The sequence below is a fragment of the Puma concolor genome, chromosome F2, assembly GCF_028749965.1.
Source record: "Puma concolor isolate L17-30 chromosome F2, mPumCon1.1.hap2, whole genome shotgun sequence".
Classification (NCBI taxonomy): Eukaryota; Metazoa; Chordata; class Mammalia; order Carnivora; family Felidae; genus Puma; species Puma concolor.
In genome coordinates, this window is record NC_141684.1 from 46,998,368 (window position 1) to 47,015,034 (window position 16,667).

The following is a 16,667-nucleotide window of genomic DNA, read 5'->3' on the forward strand; positions in this document are numbered from 1 at the left end:
AAACCTTTTTCCTGCTAAGAGAGCGAATTAATACCTTCCTACTCCAGTGACTTTCCCTTACACTTAGGATAACATTTAAAGTCCATACTAAGCTTACAAGGGCTATGTCTCCAATCCCTTTTCCTCATACTTTCCTCTTGCTTACTCCCACACTGCTCTTGTTCTACCTTCAACTGGCCAAGCATGCACTAGTTTTAGGGGAATTTTTCTTTTAATCGCTCTTCCCATCACATGTCCTCATGGCTTGGTCTCTCATTTTAGTCAAGGCTTTGGTCAAACATCCCTTCCTCAAACAGACCACTGCATTGAGTTGACCCTTACGCATAGCTGCCTGGATGAGATTGAAATGGAGGCTGAAATGTAGCCTCTGTTTGGTTTCATAGGCAAGATTAATCTGATAGCAGAGGACAGAAGAGGTAGACAGACAAATCAGAAAACTCTTGCAGTTGAACCAAATGTGAGAAAAGGAGGACTAGGGTAATTGCTATGGAAACAGGGAGCCATGCTGGTGCCCAGGAAGGGCTGCAAATGCCTGGAGAAAAATGCCCAAATGTGCCCTGTAACGCAACTGTCCAGCTTTCAGATTGGTCTTCCTTGACCACTCAGTTTAAAATAGCAACCTGCTGACTATTTCTATCCCCTCACTCTGCTTTAGTTTTCTTCCAAAAACAATGGCTCAGATATTTTATTATATATCTTATTGATTTGTTTTTGTTGTTTGTCTTTGCAACTTTGAATGTCAGCTCAATGAAAGAAGAGGCTTTTTCTCTTTTGTTATTGCAATAAGTCTAGTGCCTCGAACAGTGTATGGTATAAAAATAAACATTATATAAATATTAACTGAATAAATTGATAAATGAATACTCAGAGCTTCCTTAAAACAGAATAGGGACATAGATGACAGATATAGGCTCAAGTCTCAACTTTTCTACTTGCTAGCTATGTGAAATTAGGCAAGTTACTTCTCTTCTTTGGAAATATTTCTTCATCTATCAATGGGAATGATAGTAATACATGACTCATTGGAGGGTGGGTGTAATGACATGGGATAATAAATGTAAAGTTCTTAATTTATTACCTGGTACTTCACATTTATCACACCCTATTGCAGTTGTTTACTTTTTGTTTTTCCTCTTGGCTATGAACTCCATGAGAGCTCTTATCACAGGGCTTATTAAGTACCTAGAAAAGGGGTGCCTGGGTGACCCAGTCTGTTAATCCTCTGACTCTTGGTTTCAGCTCAGGTCACAAACTCACAGTTCGTGGGATTGAGCTCCACATCAGACTCTGCATTGACAGTGCAGAGCCTGTTTGGAATTCTCTCTCTCTCCCTCTTTCTCTACCCTCCCCTACTCTCTCCCTCTTTCTCTACTTCTCACACACTCACTCTCTCTCTCTTTCAAAAATAAATACATTTTAAACTAAAAAGTATTTAGGAAAACCTATTTTCAATAACTCATTCATAAACATTATTTTTGAGGCTACTGCTCTGTACCACGTACTCTGCTCTGGCACTGGAGATACTCAACAAAGATGCAGACATGGGCTGTCATGTAGCTTCTGTGAAGTGAGGGAGACAGACATAAACAAAAACAAATAAGAAAACTTCTATAGTTTGTAATATTGTGAGAAAGAAACAGAGAACTGTCGGGGCGCCTGGGTGGCTCGGTCGGTTAAGCGTCCGACTTCGGCTCAGGTCATGATCTCACGGTCTGTGAGTTCGAGCCCCGTGTCAGGCTCTGTGCTGACAGCTCAGAGCCTGGAGCCTGTTTCAGATTCTGTGTCTCCCTCTCTCTCTGCCCCTCCCCTGTTCATGCTCTGTCTCTCTGTCTCAAAAATAAATAAACGTTAAAAAAAAAAAAAAAGAAACAGAGAACTGTCATAGAATGACCTTAAAGGAAATATTTCTTTAACATTTTTGTGGGGTGAAGATTGTAAGTAATATTTGTATTTGTTTATTTTAAATACCCACTGATAACCCATTGTATTTTATTAGCAATATCCTCTTTGTCAATCACATATATGATAGGTGTTGGGGCTACTTGCAATCATTCTGACAAATTTCTCAGGTATGTGGATCCTGGTCAGTAGAAGGTGAGATGATGTTTATAGACCTGTTGTTTCTAGCTCTACCCTTCCAGGGCAACCAATTCTCTGACTGCCCCAGAACTTCTGTGGGAGAAGCATGTGATGTGTAATATAGAACTGTTTCTGGGCTGTATAAGGGTCCTGAAAGTCAAGAGAAGGCACATTTGGTGGGTTTAACTAAGGAGAAGTTAATGAGCAGGTCACTGTGGTGTAGATGGGGTTAAATGAATGATCAATTCTACTGAAGTATCGGGGACTGACCACAGAGGGAGCATTACTGCCCATAGGTAGGAAGGGGCAAGAGAGGAGCATGTGTTGCCGGAGCAAGGAGAGCTGGGGTCACTGGTAAGAACTACTCTATTGAGTATTAGTAAAAAATGGGAATAGCAAAGTCCCCAGGATGGAGAGAATTGTTAAACCATTATATGGTATGGTTGTATCCCATATATAGAATGGGAGAATCCCAGGAGGTGAAGGGTGAACTTTCTGAGCACTCTGTTTGATCCTTTTCCTTTTTGGAGTGTTTCTCTCCTTTCTTCATTCTCATTCATCTTACCTCTCCCTTTAGTGGTCACAGCTGTCAAAACACTCCTACATCTTTCTCTTCCATTCCTTCCCCATGTTCTTTTAGGAAAAACTCTCTTTTCTCATTCTGTTTGTTGACAGACACGAAAATACATTATTTGAAAAACCCATGCTATAAACTATCTCTGGCATTAAGTGATTCTTTGACTACTCTTTATATATGAGCTGACCAATTTTTATCCATCTTTTTTCCCCAGACTAATTGAGTTCAATATTCCTGAAATGATCTAAAAGATAACAGAGGATTTTTTGGTTAAATGTTCAAAATGGAAAATGAATTAAAGTGTTATTCTTTGAGATGAGTTGAATAACTTCCACCAATGCAATAAGCATACAATTTAAAAATAGCAATCTTTTTCTCAAATAGTATGCCATTTTAATACAACAAAAATGAATTTAGATTTACTTATACTTGGGAGTGATTCTGTGAGCAAAAATATGGCATTTATTAGTTCTATTTTTAGCAGCATGACTTCTCTTTATTTGTCTTCTACTTTGGAATATATGTTATGTATATAGTAATTTATGCATTTATAGTTGAGTTATGCCATTGACTATTAGGTTAATTCATTTATAAAAAAAAATGTGTAAGACACTCACTATACTACCCTTTATAATAGTTGAAACAGTTGCTCATTTAGAGTGGCATATCAGCTCTGTTTTGCTCTCAACATTTAATGAGAGGCAGTCATTTGAATCACTTTCATCAGCCTGAAGCCTGAATTTCCAAATGTTGCATATAAGTGTTCATTGGATTTGTGTTTCATTCTGGTAGAGATGTTCTTCTAATGGATTTTGCCTGCAGCTGGTGGTATTCATTGAGCAATGGTGGAAATCAATTAAATTATCCTCTTTTTCCCCTATAAAAATGATTTAATAAATGTACAAAATTTTAAAGGGAAATATATTTTAATATTAATATAAAATTTAGCTTGAATCCACACTCAATCTCTTCTTAATAACTGGATCATTCTTCAGGAAGTTCGATGCAATGATTTCACCAGGTACGATAGATAAAATTTCATTTAGGCCAATTCATTTAATGTAATGGAGACTTTTAATTGTTTGGCACATTCAAAATCTTCCATTGCTTAAGGCCAGAGTTAGAAATAAGGCCATGGAAATTTACTCTTTTTTCTTTTTCCTCCACAAAGAATGCTAGATTTTCTTGGCACATTGTATGCTAAGCAAGAAAGTGTAAAAGGAATAGATACGGGACACTGTAGTCTTGTAATGCTATAAAATCTTCTTATTTATAGATTACAAATATGTGTACTTTTCCATGGTGAATTAAAATTATTGCTCTAGACTATGCCTATGAAAAAGAAATCCAAAAGTTATGAACAGTTTAGTTTAACAATAATTCTCTAAAACCTCCTGTTGAATCATATGAATATGAGCCTCGTTAGAAAAATTGCTCACAAATTTTTGCCTCATAACTTTTGATTTGCATGAAATCATATTTGCCTCATTTGTCAAATCTATTTAAAAAATGTTTTTTTTTTCCACGTTTATTTTTATTTTTTTGGGACAGAGAGAGACAGAGCATGGACGGGGGAGGGGCAGAGAGAGAGGGAGACACAGAATCGGAAACAGGCTCCAGGCTCTGAGCCATCAGCCCAGAGCCTGACGCGGGGCTCGAACTCACGGACCGCGAGATCGTGACCTGGCTGAAGTCGGACGCTTAACCGACTGCGCCACCCAGGCGCCCCGTCAAATCTATTTAAACTGAAGTATGTTTTCCCATTATTGATTTTGATAGGCTAACACTGGAGAATCAGGGTCACAGGATTAAACTCTTGTATGATTATAGTGATTCAGCAAAAGCATGTAATACACAATGCATTGGAAAGACAATCTATTAAATACCTGCTGTGTGCTAGACATTAGGACGGAATGCTGGGGATCCAAGAACACATATAACACATTTCCTGTCTTCCAGTGCTTCCACAATTCGGTGGGGGACACAAATAGGTGAGAAATCATTGTATTAATGGGAAAAGTGCTACACTCTTCTGGCTTAGATCTATGGGAGGAGGATGCTTCACTTCCCCTGGAGAAGACATCCTAGAGGAGAAAACATTTCAGCTGAAATTTGAGGGATACAAGAGAATTGTAGTGAAGTCAAGCAGAATAAGCATGATACTAGTAGAGGGGCAAAATGTTAAAAATTATCAAAAATGAAAAGTTGTATTTTACTAATTTCAAAATTCTTCACTTAGTTTTTATAACCCTCTGCATCTTGGCCCATTTTTTACTTATCCATATCTCTTTCTACTTCCCGAGAGTCAACTTTTGTTCAAGTAAGTATTCTTCATGGTATCCTGGATTTGCCACTTTTTATTTTCAGGCTCTATGTACTTGCTTAGGCAAAGCTGCCGTTAATCTGCTTTCTAATCAAACTTCTCCCTCAGGACAAACTCAGGCCTCACTTTCCCATTGAAGCCTTCCATATAGAATTGAACCTTCTCTGGGCTTCTCTTTTAGGATCACATTGCACTCAAGGCAAGCACCCCTTAAATTAACACATAACTAATATTTCTAGTTTATTTTTTCTGAGTAACTTGGGGAACAGCATAGTTTTGATCTGAATCCTGGTGGTGACTCTTTTAATACACAGCCTTGGGTATGTATTTGCCTTTCTTGTAAAATGGGGATAATAAAGCATATCTTGAAGCATTTTTATGAGGATAAAATGAAAAAGGGATATATTGAAAATTCTGTTGGCAGTGCAGAGTTGGAATCACCTAGAAACCATGGGAAATAGAGGTGGATAATCTTTATAAAATATAAAATGTATAAAAAAATGGGTCAAAATGAGAGACATCGAAATGAGATGCAAAGACTTAGTAAAATGACACAATAGATATTCTTTTTATGGATTATGTTGTGTATTTCAGTGGCATAGGGAACATTGAGGGGATATAGTCCAGGAATTAAGAGAATATCTAGTAGGTTAGTAATTGCAGGTAAAAGGTTTTGTGAAAAGTGCAAAAGGATATATTGCAATGGGATCTAGCATCTGGAGTACTTACTGTGTGTCAGTTTTATCTGGTATAAGCATTCCAGTGTATATATCATTCAAACCTTACCATGGTCTTATTATCACTTTCATTTTAAAGTTTATCTATTTTATTTATTTATTTATTTATTTATTTATTTATTTATTTATTTATTTTGAGTGAGAGAGAAGCAGGGGAGGGGGGAGAGCGAGAAGGAGAGAGAATCCCAAGCAGGCTCCATGTTATCAGCGCAGAGCCTGATGTGCAGCTCGATCCCACAGACTGCGAGATTGTGACCTGTGTTGAAGTCAAGAGTAGGACGCTCGGGGCGCCTGGGTGGCGCAGTCGGTTAAGCGTCTGACTTCAGCCAGGTCACGATCTCGCTGTCCGTGAGTTCGAGCCCCGCGTCGGGCTCTGGGCTGATGGCTCAGAGCCTGGAGCCTGTTTCCGATTCTGTGTCTCCCTCTCTTTCTGCCCCTCCCCCGTTCATGCTCTCTCTCTCTCTCTCTCTCTCTCTCTCTGTCCCCCCCCCCCAAAAAAAAAAAAAAAGAGTAGGACGCTTAACCAACTGAGTCACTCAGGTGCCCCATCACTTTCCTTTTATATCTATGGTAACTGAGGCCCAGAAAGGTTGGATGAAAAAAAAGAAAGAAAGAAAGAAAAGTTGAGTGACTTGCTCAAAATTATGCACTTAGTATGCCAGGGTTTAAACCATAAGCTATTTCTTAACTCTACAGAATACCTACAATCACCCTTAGCACAGAGTGTTCATTTAGAAGAGGTAGTTTTTGAGTGTATAAGAATCTTGCAGAGTTGGCAAATTTAAATTCTGGCTTATTGAAGTCTCAAATTATGAGCCTCCCATCATAGAAGGCACAATTATATTTTCAAAGTAAATAATCTCTGTGAAGAAAAGGATAAACTGTGTTCAAAGTCCTAACACATTAAAAGTATTAAGGATAATGAAGAATAAGGAACTTGAGTGGCTCAGTTGGTTGAGTGTTTGAACTCTTAATTTTGACTCAGATCATAATCCCAGCATCGTGGAATTGAGACCTGCATAGGGCTCCACTCCAAGCATGGAGCCTGTTCAAGATTCTCTTTCCCTTTGCCCCTCTCCCCCATTCGTGGTCTCTCTCTCTCTCTCTCTCTCTCTCTCTCTCTCTCTATATATATATATATATATATATATATAATGTTTATATATGAAAGGAAGGAAGGAAGTCAAGGTAAAAATAACACATATCAACTGGAATTTACTCCTAAATGCCAACAAAGACTCTGAATGAGTGAGGCTTGAGTACATACACGTGGAACACTCCATTTCCCTAAGTTTCATAGGCATCAATTTCGTGACACCTAAGCAGTCTGCTTTGGTTCTTCCATCTGTGTCCAGCCTGGGATTAGAAATCAGCCTCACCTGGGATTCCAGCCTCAACTCTGTAAACTATGGCCTCCATAGGGCTCTAGAGGCCGCTCAATACAGCTCCCTATTTATATGCTTGTATGTGGAGCAGAGGGGAAAAGGAAGGTGGTTTCACCAGGAAGAAAGGTTTCTTCTGTGCCTTAGACATGACAGAGTGGGTGTAGTCACTCAACGAATTGCATCCCTTGTCTCACTTTCTCCTCCTTTGACTGAATTATAAATAATTTAAATGCACTATATTCTTTCATATGGTTCATAGTTTTTAATAGAAAATTTCTTAATAGAAATTTTGGTGTCAGGTGAACGATATTGAGTCGTCTCTCTGCTACTTCCTGAGATTTAAGGAAAGATATGTAATTGCTATATAGCCTCAGTTTGACTTGTAAAATAGGGACTATAATAGTACTTGCTTCTTGGACTGTTTATGAGATTCAAACTAAAAATTATATGTAAAAACAGTGGTGTCTATACCTTGGTAACCCCTTAGTAGAAATTCTCTATTGCCATCAAGATTTTGCTCAGTAAATGCTTTTTGAGCTCAGTTACTAATTTATTCTCTCCTATGTAAAACAGCTATCATTGCAAATTTATAGTCAATTTAGGATCTGTAAAACAGCAAGAAGAGACATTAGGATTATTCAACAATAAAGTGAGAATAAATGCATATATTTTCTTGAATTCTAAGGCCAATTTCTTTTATTCATACTTTGCTCACAGACATGTCTTGGGGTTAAATATAGATGATAATTTTACTCCAGTTCAAATATGAAATTACTTTAGAATTTAAATAAATTTGTTCTGTCTTCTGAGTTTCTTCAGAGCAGAACGACACAGCAGGGTAGAAAGGTAAATTTAGAGGTTATCTCTACATGAATTGTGAAAGTGGTCACAGATAGCTAAGAAAATAATAATAAAGAAAATGGAAGTGCTCCTAAAGTTAATACCATTGTGAGCCTCCTCACAGTGGTTTAAATATTATATGAATTAATCAACTACCTACTTGAGATCTCCACTTACATGTCTCAGAGGCATCTGAAGCTTAGCATCTCCTAAACCAAACTCTTGTGGCCTCCTCCACTCCCAATTTGTTTCTCTCCTAGGCTTTCTGCTAGCAGTAAATGATGCCATAAATATTAAAGACAGAACTTGCCTTCCTTTCTCCCTAATTCCACCTTGCCCCACTTTTCCCCATAGAACTCATCAGCAATTATTGTTGATTTAAGCCAGACATTTCAGGCTTCCTCCAGGCTCCTGACCACCCAAGTTCCTGCCCTAGGGGCTCTGCACTTGCTGTTCCTTCTGTGTTGGAGCATTCGTCTCTCATAGATGATTCCACTCACCCTTTAGCTTTGCCTGTTTCCCCAGAGAAGCCTGGACTGGACATTAAATAAGTCCCCACACTCATCATCTCATTATCCCCGTGTAACACCCTACTTATTTCTTTCCCAGAACTTAACATTTTGTATTGCACCAACATATACATGACTTCTCCATCAACGCATGTATTTGTTTGCTTGTATCCCAATAATAATACAAGCAAGCTCTGTAAGGGCAGGGCTATGTCTCTCATTTACCAATGTATACTCAGTGTCTAACACAGTGCTTGACACGTGGTAAGAGCTTTTTAATATTCATCCAATAAATGAATCTTAGAAATACACATAGGAATAGCTGAACCATCTGGAGACAGGTTACCTATGAAGCCCATATAGTGAAACTTTATTGGAGCTTTTTGAAAGGAAATTCTAAATATGTTTAGAAGTCACCTTATATAAAATAGTCACTATATAAAATAGTTCTAGGAAGAAAAAAATCAGAACTTATTTTAAAATTTCACACATGTTAAATAATATTAGAAATAAAACTTCAATAGAAACATAAAGAAAACAATGATTAAATTAGAATCACTTAGTAAAATAGTTTAGTGATAAATATGAAAACATCAGGTCATTTGAATACAACTAATATTAAATTCTAGCATTAAATCCTTGCTTGCCTACCATGCCAGGCACTGTGCTAGCCATAAAGAGACGCATGTGGAGAAAATGACCAAAGCACTCTGTCTCCAAAAGGACCTATAGCCTGCAGTAATGGTTCTTCAACACTGGTCGGCCTCAGAATAATCTGGGTAATTAATTATGGAGCCCTGGACCTCATACGGTGCATTCTGTTTCAGTAGATCTAGAGTGGCATCTTAGGATCTATAATTTTAACAAGCTCTGTACATGATTCAGACAAAGGTGCTGTTTGGACTCTAATTTGAACAATTCCAATATAGTTGGAGAGACCCGCATCAAGGGAAAAATTACCATCTTGTGCAACAAGAGCTATGATGGGGCTAGCACATGGCATGAAAGCTTGAAGGAAGAAAACCTCACCCATGTTTAGAGATTACTGCTAAATCAAGTCCTGGAGAATAAAAAGAAATGTCAGAAGTGGGAGCCATAAGGTCATATGGAGATGCATGCGAATTTCTCCAATAACGAGAGAAGAGCGTTCCAGAGAAAAAACAAGTTGATCTCACTAGCTGCAGTGGGTGAGGTTGGTGGTGATAAATCCGGAGTGGTCAGCAGGACATATCATGTCTTGCTATGGCTAGGCTGGGTGTTTGACTTCATCTAGTGAGTGAGAACAATGATATGACCACATTTGAATACACAAACACATACAATGCTTTATTTATAGAATCTAGGTGAATGGCAGAAAGCGGATTGGAGGTGTACAATATGAGATTCGGGAAAACCAGTTATGAGGTTTTCACAGTAATGCAGGGGAGAGATGGTAGGAATGTAAAATAAGATATTGTGACAATGGAGAAGCCAGGAAATGAATGGATGTGAGGGATATTGAAGAGGTAGAATTGACAGAATTTAATGATCACTTGCATATGAAGGATGAGACAAAGGAGCAGGAGGCCTTCTTGATTTGCAGCTTGACTGGGTGGATACAACATAGACATTAATAATAAGTTAATAACTGGTAAACTAATCATCAATAATGATAAACAGTCATGTTACCAGTGCAAAGATGAGAAGCCAGGGCTCTAGGAAAAAGTTTCAGGAGTGCCTGGGTGGCTCAGTCAGTTGAGCGTCTGACTCAATTTTGTCTTAGGTCATAATCCCAGGATCATGGGATCAAAGGCTGTGTCAGGTTCTGCATTGAGTGTGGAGCCTGCTTGAGATTCTCTCTCTGTCTCTCTCCCTATGCCCTCTCCCTGCTCATACTCTCTCTCTACCCCCTTCTCAAATAAATAAATAAATAAAATTTAAAAAATTTTAAAAAAAATTTAAAGAGGCATTGCAACATCAGTGTCTCTCCATTAATATTAGTCTTTGCATTTCTAAATGGAATTTAAAAGTAAATTTAAAAGTAAAATGTAGGGGCGCCTGGTTGGCGCAGTCGGTTAAGCGTCCGACTTCAGCCAGGTCACGATCTCGCGGTCCGTGAGTTCGAGCCCCGCATCAGGCTCTGGGCTGATGGCTCAGAGCCTGGAGCCTGTTTCCGATTCTGTGTCTCCCTCTCTCTCTGCCCCTCCCCCGTTCATGCTCTGTCTCTCTCTGTCCCAAAAATAAATAAACGTTGGGGAAAAAAAAAAAAAGTAAAATGTAAAAGTATTTTAAAAATGACCTATAAAATATTTTATATCTAATTGAAGTTTCAGATTATATTAAGCTAATGGCTACGCTTGTTTCATAAATATCAAATAGGACAAAACTAAAGAATCAGTTCAAGAAAGGCCTATATTCCTGATCCTCTCTTCTTTTAAAGGGTCAGAAGAGATTGATCTGTGTAAATGTCCCAATTTCTTTTATACTGGGAAAATATTGAGTACAACAAGAATTCAACCACCCTGGCCCACCTACCCTGGCTCCAGATGAAACACTGTACAACTAGTTCTGGCCAATAGGTTGAGGGTGCGAGTGCCTGTGTCACTTCTGGGCCACAACACGGACGAGCAACTGTATGATCTTTAGGTGACATCTTCTTCTGCAATTGTTGAGAAAGCAGAACCACGAGATAGACATAGCTGGATCGCAGAGTCACTGCAGGAGGCCATCAGACTTCATGAGATCTTTGTATTGTTCAGCCATTGAAATTTCAGGGTTAATTTGTTACCAGAGCTCAGCCTAGCCCGTTCTGACTAATATAGTCAGAAAATTCTTTACTGACTTCGGAGGTAGGCACTTGGCATGTCCCAACACTCCTGGAGGCAGACCCTACACTGGGAATGTGTAAATGGAGCATGGAGATGACTTAAACAGACCAAAGAAATAGTGACTGAATACCACCCAGCATTATCCAGAGGTGAGTGAGAGGAATTACCCTTGAGACCAACTGACTTCTGGTGTTGCCGTTTCAATCCTCCCTTTCACAATTAGGGGTATGACAACTCAGTTATATTTGCTTCCAGGCAGAAAAAGGTACATCAAACACAGCTATAATCCCTACGAGAAAGAGGGTATGATTGGGGTGTCTATGGTAAGGCTAGCAGCTCTCTCTAATGACAAACGCTCCAGATTGTGTGAGAGTAAGCACAAAAAAGTTGTCTTTTCTCAGTTAGCAAGAATCTTGGTTCTATAAGAATGATATTCACTTCAGGACAGGCTCCAGTATGTTTCAAAAGATGGATTAAAGGCCAGGGTAGGAGAAATTTCTGTAGCTCAGGTAAGCAGAACACCATATTGCAAAAAATATTTCCTTTGTATGCGAAGAAGAAAGTTGGTTGAATTCTTTTACGTAGCTAGAATAAAAACTAAGCCACATCTACAGCACATACTGAGGTGGTTAAACTGAAACATACATATTTAAATTCTATTTGCATTCAGCTGGAATCCTGCACCCTTTGTGTTTTCTGTGATTGAATTATTGCAATAATATGACTTTTTTTAGGTCTTATGAAAAATTAATAGTTTAATTCCTTATAAGTATTATTAATATTAATGTAATGACTAAGAGTAACAAGTATCATACATTACTTGCCTGTGGCCTGTTTTATAGTGTCACTCCCAACTTTGTTATTTAGATGAGGAATTATATCATTTTTAAAATATTAAAACCATTTCAATAACCACTTTATACACAGACTACATGGCATAAAGTCCTAACAGGGTATAAAATGCTTCATTAAGGGTTATCTAACATGTCTGTAGGAAACTCTCTGTGCTAGATTTCCTTTCTTGTGAATCTTATGTTTAATTATAGTCCCAAATGATTAATTTCCATACTTAAGAGGAAGTGGGAAGAACTTGTAAGGCCTGACTTTGGTGTAGGGACATACTTCAAACATATAAAATAATTCACAAACCACAAGGGGAAGTTATAATTGACAGAGGAATTTTATATTACAAGTGCCTATTTAATCTTAGGGTAACTATTATGTGTATACACTCTTCTTAAAGTCCTAATGGGACTAGAGTGGCCATTGTCATCTACTCTGAGAGAAAGGCGCCCTGCCCCCCCCCCCAAAAAAAAAGTCAAGTGGAGTGAAATATAAAATGACCCATAGTATAATCAGGATTTCCCAGACTGAACAAAATCACCTAATTTTGGGTCATGTGGATAAAATCTTTTAAAAATATCCGTCTGGCTCTCTAGGAAGGGAATACTTAACAGAATAATAAAAGTAAATTGAAAGAAACACTTAAGGTACTGCTTGTCATATTTTTTTATCAGGAACAACAGCAACAACAACAAAAACCCAATGCAAACAGTATGGAAAGTGATCCTTATTTCATGAAGATCAGTAAAGTCAAACAGCGAGCCACAGGTATGTATGAATTTAGGGCCTTAGCAGATCTAGTTGGGTCTGTAAAAATAAAAAGATACTATGGTAGGAAGAAGAGAAAAGAAGTTTTAGTACTCTAAATAAGTGGTTCTCTGTGTCTGGAAATTGAAAATTGATTCAAGAATTCAGCTAACGTACATAAAATAAAAATAATATCGTTCAAAATCATGGTCTCCACGGAAATACCATCCTTATAAAACCATGGATTATTGACTGTAAGGTTTCTATCCTGCGCTAGCCACTTTTCTTTAAAAGCTCAGGCTAGGTATGTTTTGAAAAACAAAAGATATCCCTCAATCCCAACCTGCTAACTTCCTAATCCTTTTCCACATTTTTCAAGTGCAAATCTTGAAATCACTTGACAGAGAGTTCATTTGCAAGGTTCCTGAGTAATGTGAGAGAATAACATTATTTTTCCCTGTAAATTCTTGAGAATCAAAGTTAATGATTATATCCAAATACAACTGGGATTGCCACATGGCGGCTGTTAGCATTTGTTTTCTCTATTTTCTCTTGGACCATTGCACTTATTTGGCATTCACTATTATAAAAAATATTTAATTGCAGTTAAGGGAAAACACACATCGAGCCAGCCTATTTTTGAGGTAACGGTAGTTGGTTCTCTATGTTATGCATTTATTCTCCTTCTGTTGCCTCTATCGGAATGTAAGAACAAGTGTCATGGAGCTTCCGAGCAAAGGTAAACAAATCCTTGAATTGCCCACAGAGTTTGCCAAGTGCCGAGCAGCTGCTGTCGGGGGACAGAATTACAGAATGCAGTTAAACAGAAATAGAATATTCAAAACAGGACATGAGCAGCAGGGGCTAGTAAAATAGGAAGAAATAGCAAATTCGACTTAAAAAGCTCTCTCCCTCTCCCTAGGGCTTGCAGTTTGCCGTCTTTTTCGAGGGTAGCTGTTGCCCTTGAAATGCCCTCCTGTGCACTGTGGCCCTCCATTGTGATTTTCCAATGAGAACACTCACAGCACGGTCCGCCCCAGCACACCTATCTTTATTCTCTTCTCCCAGTGGTCATTGGTGTCTTAGCTCCGTGCCTCACAATTTTCAAGGGACTCATTACATTTTAATATAAATCGTGAGAGACATGTAATCTCAGCTCAGAGAAGATACTCAAACAGAGGAGAATGATCAGAAAGATGCTCGCTCTCTGCTGTCCATGCCACTCATTTTGCAATTGACTCATCAACGAGGACTAAATTCCAGATCTTACACTACTGTTTTAGAGCTTATTTTCGCTTCTTTTCATACTTCGTCTGGAGTGTACATTTTGATGTGCTGGACAGATTGCTTGTTCAGGATAATGACATTCATACTACTGGCCATGGGGAGTGCTGGCTGCAAAGGACTCACAGCTGAGCCTCCCTCTGGGAACCACCCTGGACCTGAAGGGAGCTGCTTCACCCAAGGTGACACCCCTCCCCAGGGAAACCTCCATCCAGTGACTGGCCCACTGGAGGCGTACAAAGACCTCATGTCCTCACTTCAAGGCAACTCTGAAAACTTATTCTCACTCCAGTGCATTCTGGGGAATAGGCTGAACAGCTCTGTTGAAACTGCACTATGGTTTGACTTCTCTCTGCCCAATTCTGCTACTCTCATTTCATTACTGGTACCGTTCCTGAGAGCGCTCCCCGTAAGATTGCTGCAAGCAAATCTCCAAGTCAGGTTCTGTGACCTAATATAGTTTTCCATGTAAACATATACACTGGGAAGGCAGAGATCGTGTTTTATCTTTTTTTATCTAGGCGAACCAGAAAAATTTCCAGATTCTTCTAGCAGTGCTGTGGTTATGAGTTGCAAATAACCCTTTTTAGGCTTATGTAACAGAACGTGACTGCCTGCTTTTACCTGCTCATACCATTGAGTTGCTGAAAACCAGGAGAGAGACTTCCCTCCTTCATTGATTATAGTATTTTTTAATTTCTCCCCACATGTATCTGACTTGGACATAGTGTTTTCCACTTGAGCTATATTCTCTACTTGTTCTTATGTGCCTACAGTTTTGTGTGTGTGTGTGTGTGTGTGTGTGTGTGTGTGTGTGTGTGTGTATGTGTGTACATGTATATATTCATAATGTGTAGTATGAATCTCTACATACTAGTAGTAGTTTGAATGTAGTTTGAATCTCTATATACTATCTCCAATCATTTTGCTCATGTTCTCTGCTTTGGATTGACATATCCAGCCGGGGGTGTTGAATATCTGGATTAAATGGTACCACCTTTGGGGCGCCTGGGTGGCTCACTTGGTTAAGCGTCCAACTTCGGCTCAGCTCATGATCTCACGGTTTGTGGGTTTGAGCCCCACGTCGAGCTCTGTGCTGACAACTCAGAGCCTGAAGCCTGCTTCAGATTCTGTGTCTCCTTCTCTCTATGCCCCTCCCACGCTCGCACTCTGCCTTTCTCCCTCTCAAAAATAATTAAATATTAAAAAAAATTAAAAAACATGGTACCACCTTGGAATTCAGTGCCCTACAGATATCACTAACCATCGTGGCTCCCAACACTCTTACCCCATTTCACATTTGGCAGCCTCTGGTGCGGCCTCTGGTGCACACAAATGCTCTGGCCCCTTTGGCAGAATCCAGTTTTAACCCAGTCTTGGTCATTTCCTATTCTTATACCTAGGAAAGCAGCTGTCTAGTTTCCTACCGTCCTTCATGCAAGATGGAGGCAGTAACTATTTTCAAACTACATTCATCTTCTCTTTAGGAGCTATTCCAAATACTCTAGAATTTGCTCCTTCTCTTGACTTTCCCAGGTGTCCTCTTTTGGATAATAGTCTGAGTCTCCCTCCTTCCGACCTAGGCTGCTGCTGACAGGGGCAGGCTGAGGCCACCTGGAGAGAGACAGAGGAAGATTTTCCATGAAAATCTAATGACATATAACCTTCAGCAGCTCTCATCTTGTGCTTTCCAAAGCCCTGAGAGGACATTTTTTTTTCCTTGTAAAGTTCCAAAATTTAGACATTCCAGGTATAATTTGTGAAGTCCTCTGCATCTTCCCAATGCTACTTTCCCTACAAATGACTCCTCCTGTCACGTGGTGTTGGAATGACCATAGGCATTGGAACTCATTAATGAAAAGTTGAATTAAGGATACACTTAATTTGGGTCGGTGCTATGTATTTATGTGATTTAGAGCCACTTTCATGTATAGTGAAGTTATTGCTAGCTATGCTAATTCAAGAATAGCTTCCAGAAATACTTATTCATCAGTGGGCAAAGCTGTAAGTGGAGAATTTGGTTCTTATCAGTGCCTCACCACAACAGAAATGTTGTAGCATTCACAGTAATGAGACATACAGAAGTTCTCAGGAGCCTTGCATTTGCAGGGCACACACTGGTAGCAGTAGTGTAAATAGTACACGTGTGTGTGCAGTCACATGTTTGATGCATCTTAAGCATCGATAATAAAAAACAACTTTGGATTGCCCACGATAGAGGAAAAACAAAATTATCATTTTATTCTCTTTATGTAAGAATTGTAAATACCATTATCATACAAAGAAGGAAAGAGCACACAGCTGAAAAACTAGGAAAAAGTCCTATGAGGTATATCAGCAGTTAATTAAGAAAAACATGCTGTTTTGATTTTGTGGTTTATTTGTCAGCATTTTAAAATTTATAATTTTGTTATAATTCCTTTTCTCATTGTAAATAAACAGGTCTTCTTTATTTAATTTTATATTCAAAATATTGTATTCTGCTTGCAGAATCCCCCACCCCAGATGTATGACTTTCAGGCCCCATAAATCCTGG

The 16,667-nt window shown here is 38.8% G+C and overlaps 1 protein-coding gene across 5 annotated transcripts in view; it reads left to right on the top strand.

Annotated features, from left to right (window-relative positions):
- The window catches only part of LOC147572004 (uncharacterized), a 218,898-nt gene that overhangs the window by 198,530 nt on the left and 3,701 nt on the right, over positions 1-16,667 (top strand). For all 5 annotated transcript variants that reach the window (XM_086695528.1, XM_086695527.1, XM_086695530.1 and 2 more), the window contains one exon: positions 12,775-12,868. Coding sequence is in view for 2 of the 5 variants with exons in the window: in XM_086695531.1 (XP_086551657.1) it covers position 12,775 (1 nt within the window). In the remaining 3 variants the exon portion in view is untranslated. The remainder of the gene's footprint in view (positions 1-12,774; positions 12,869-16,667) is intronic.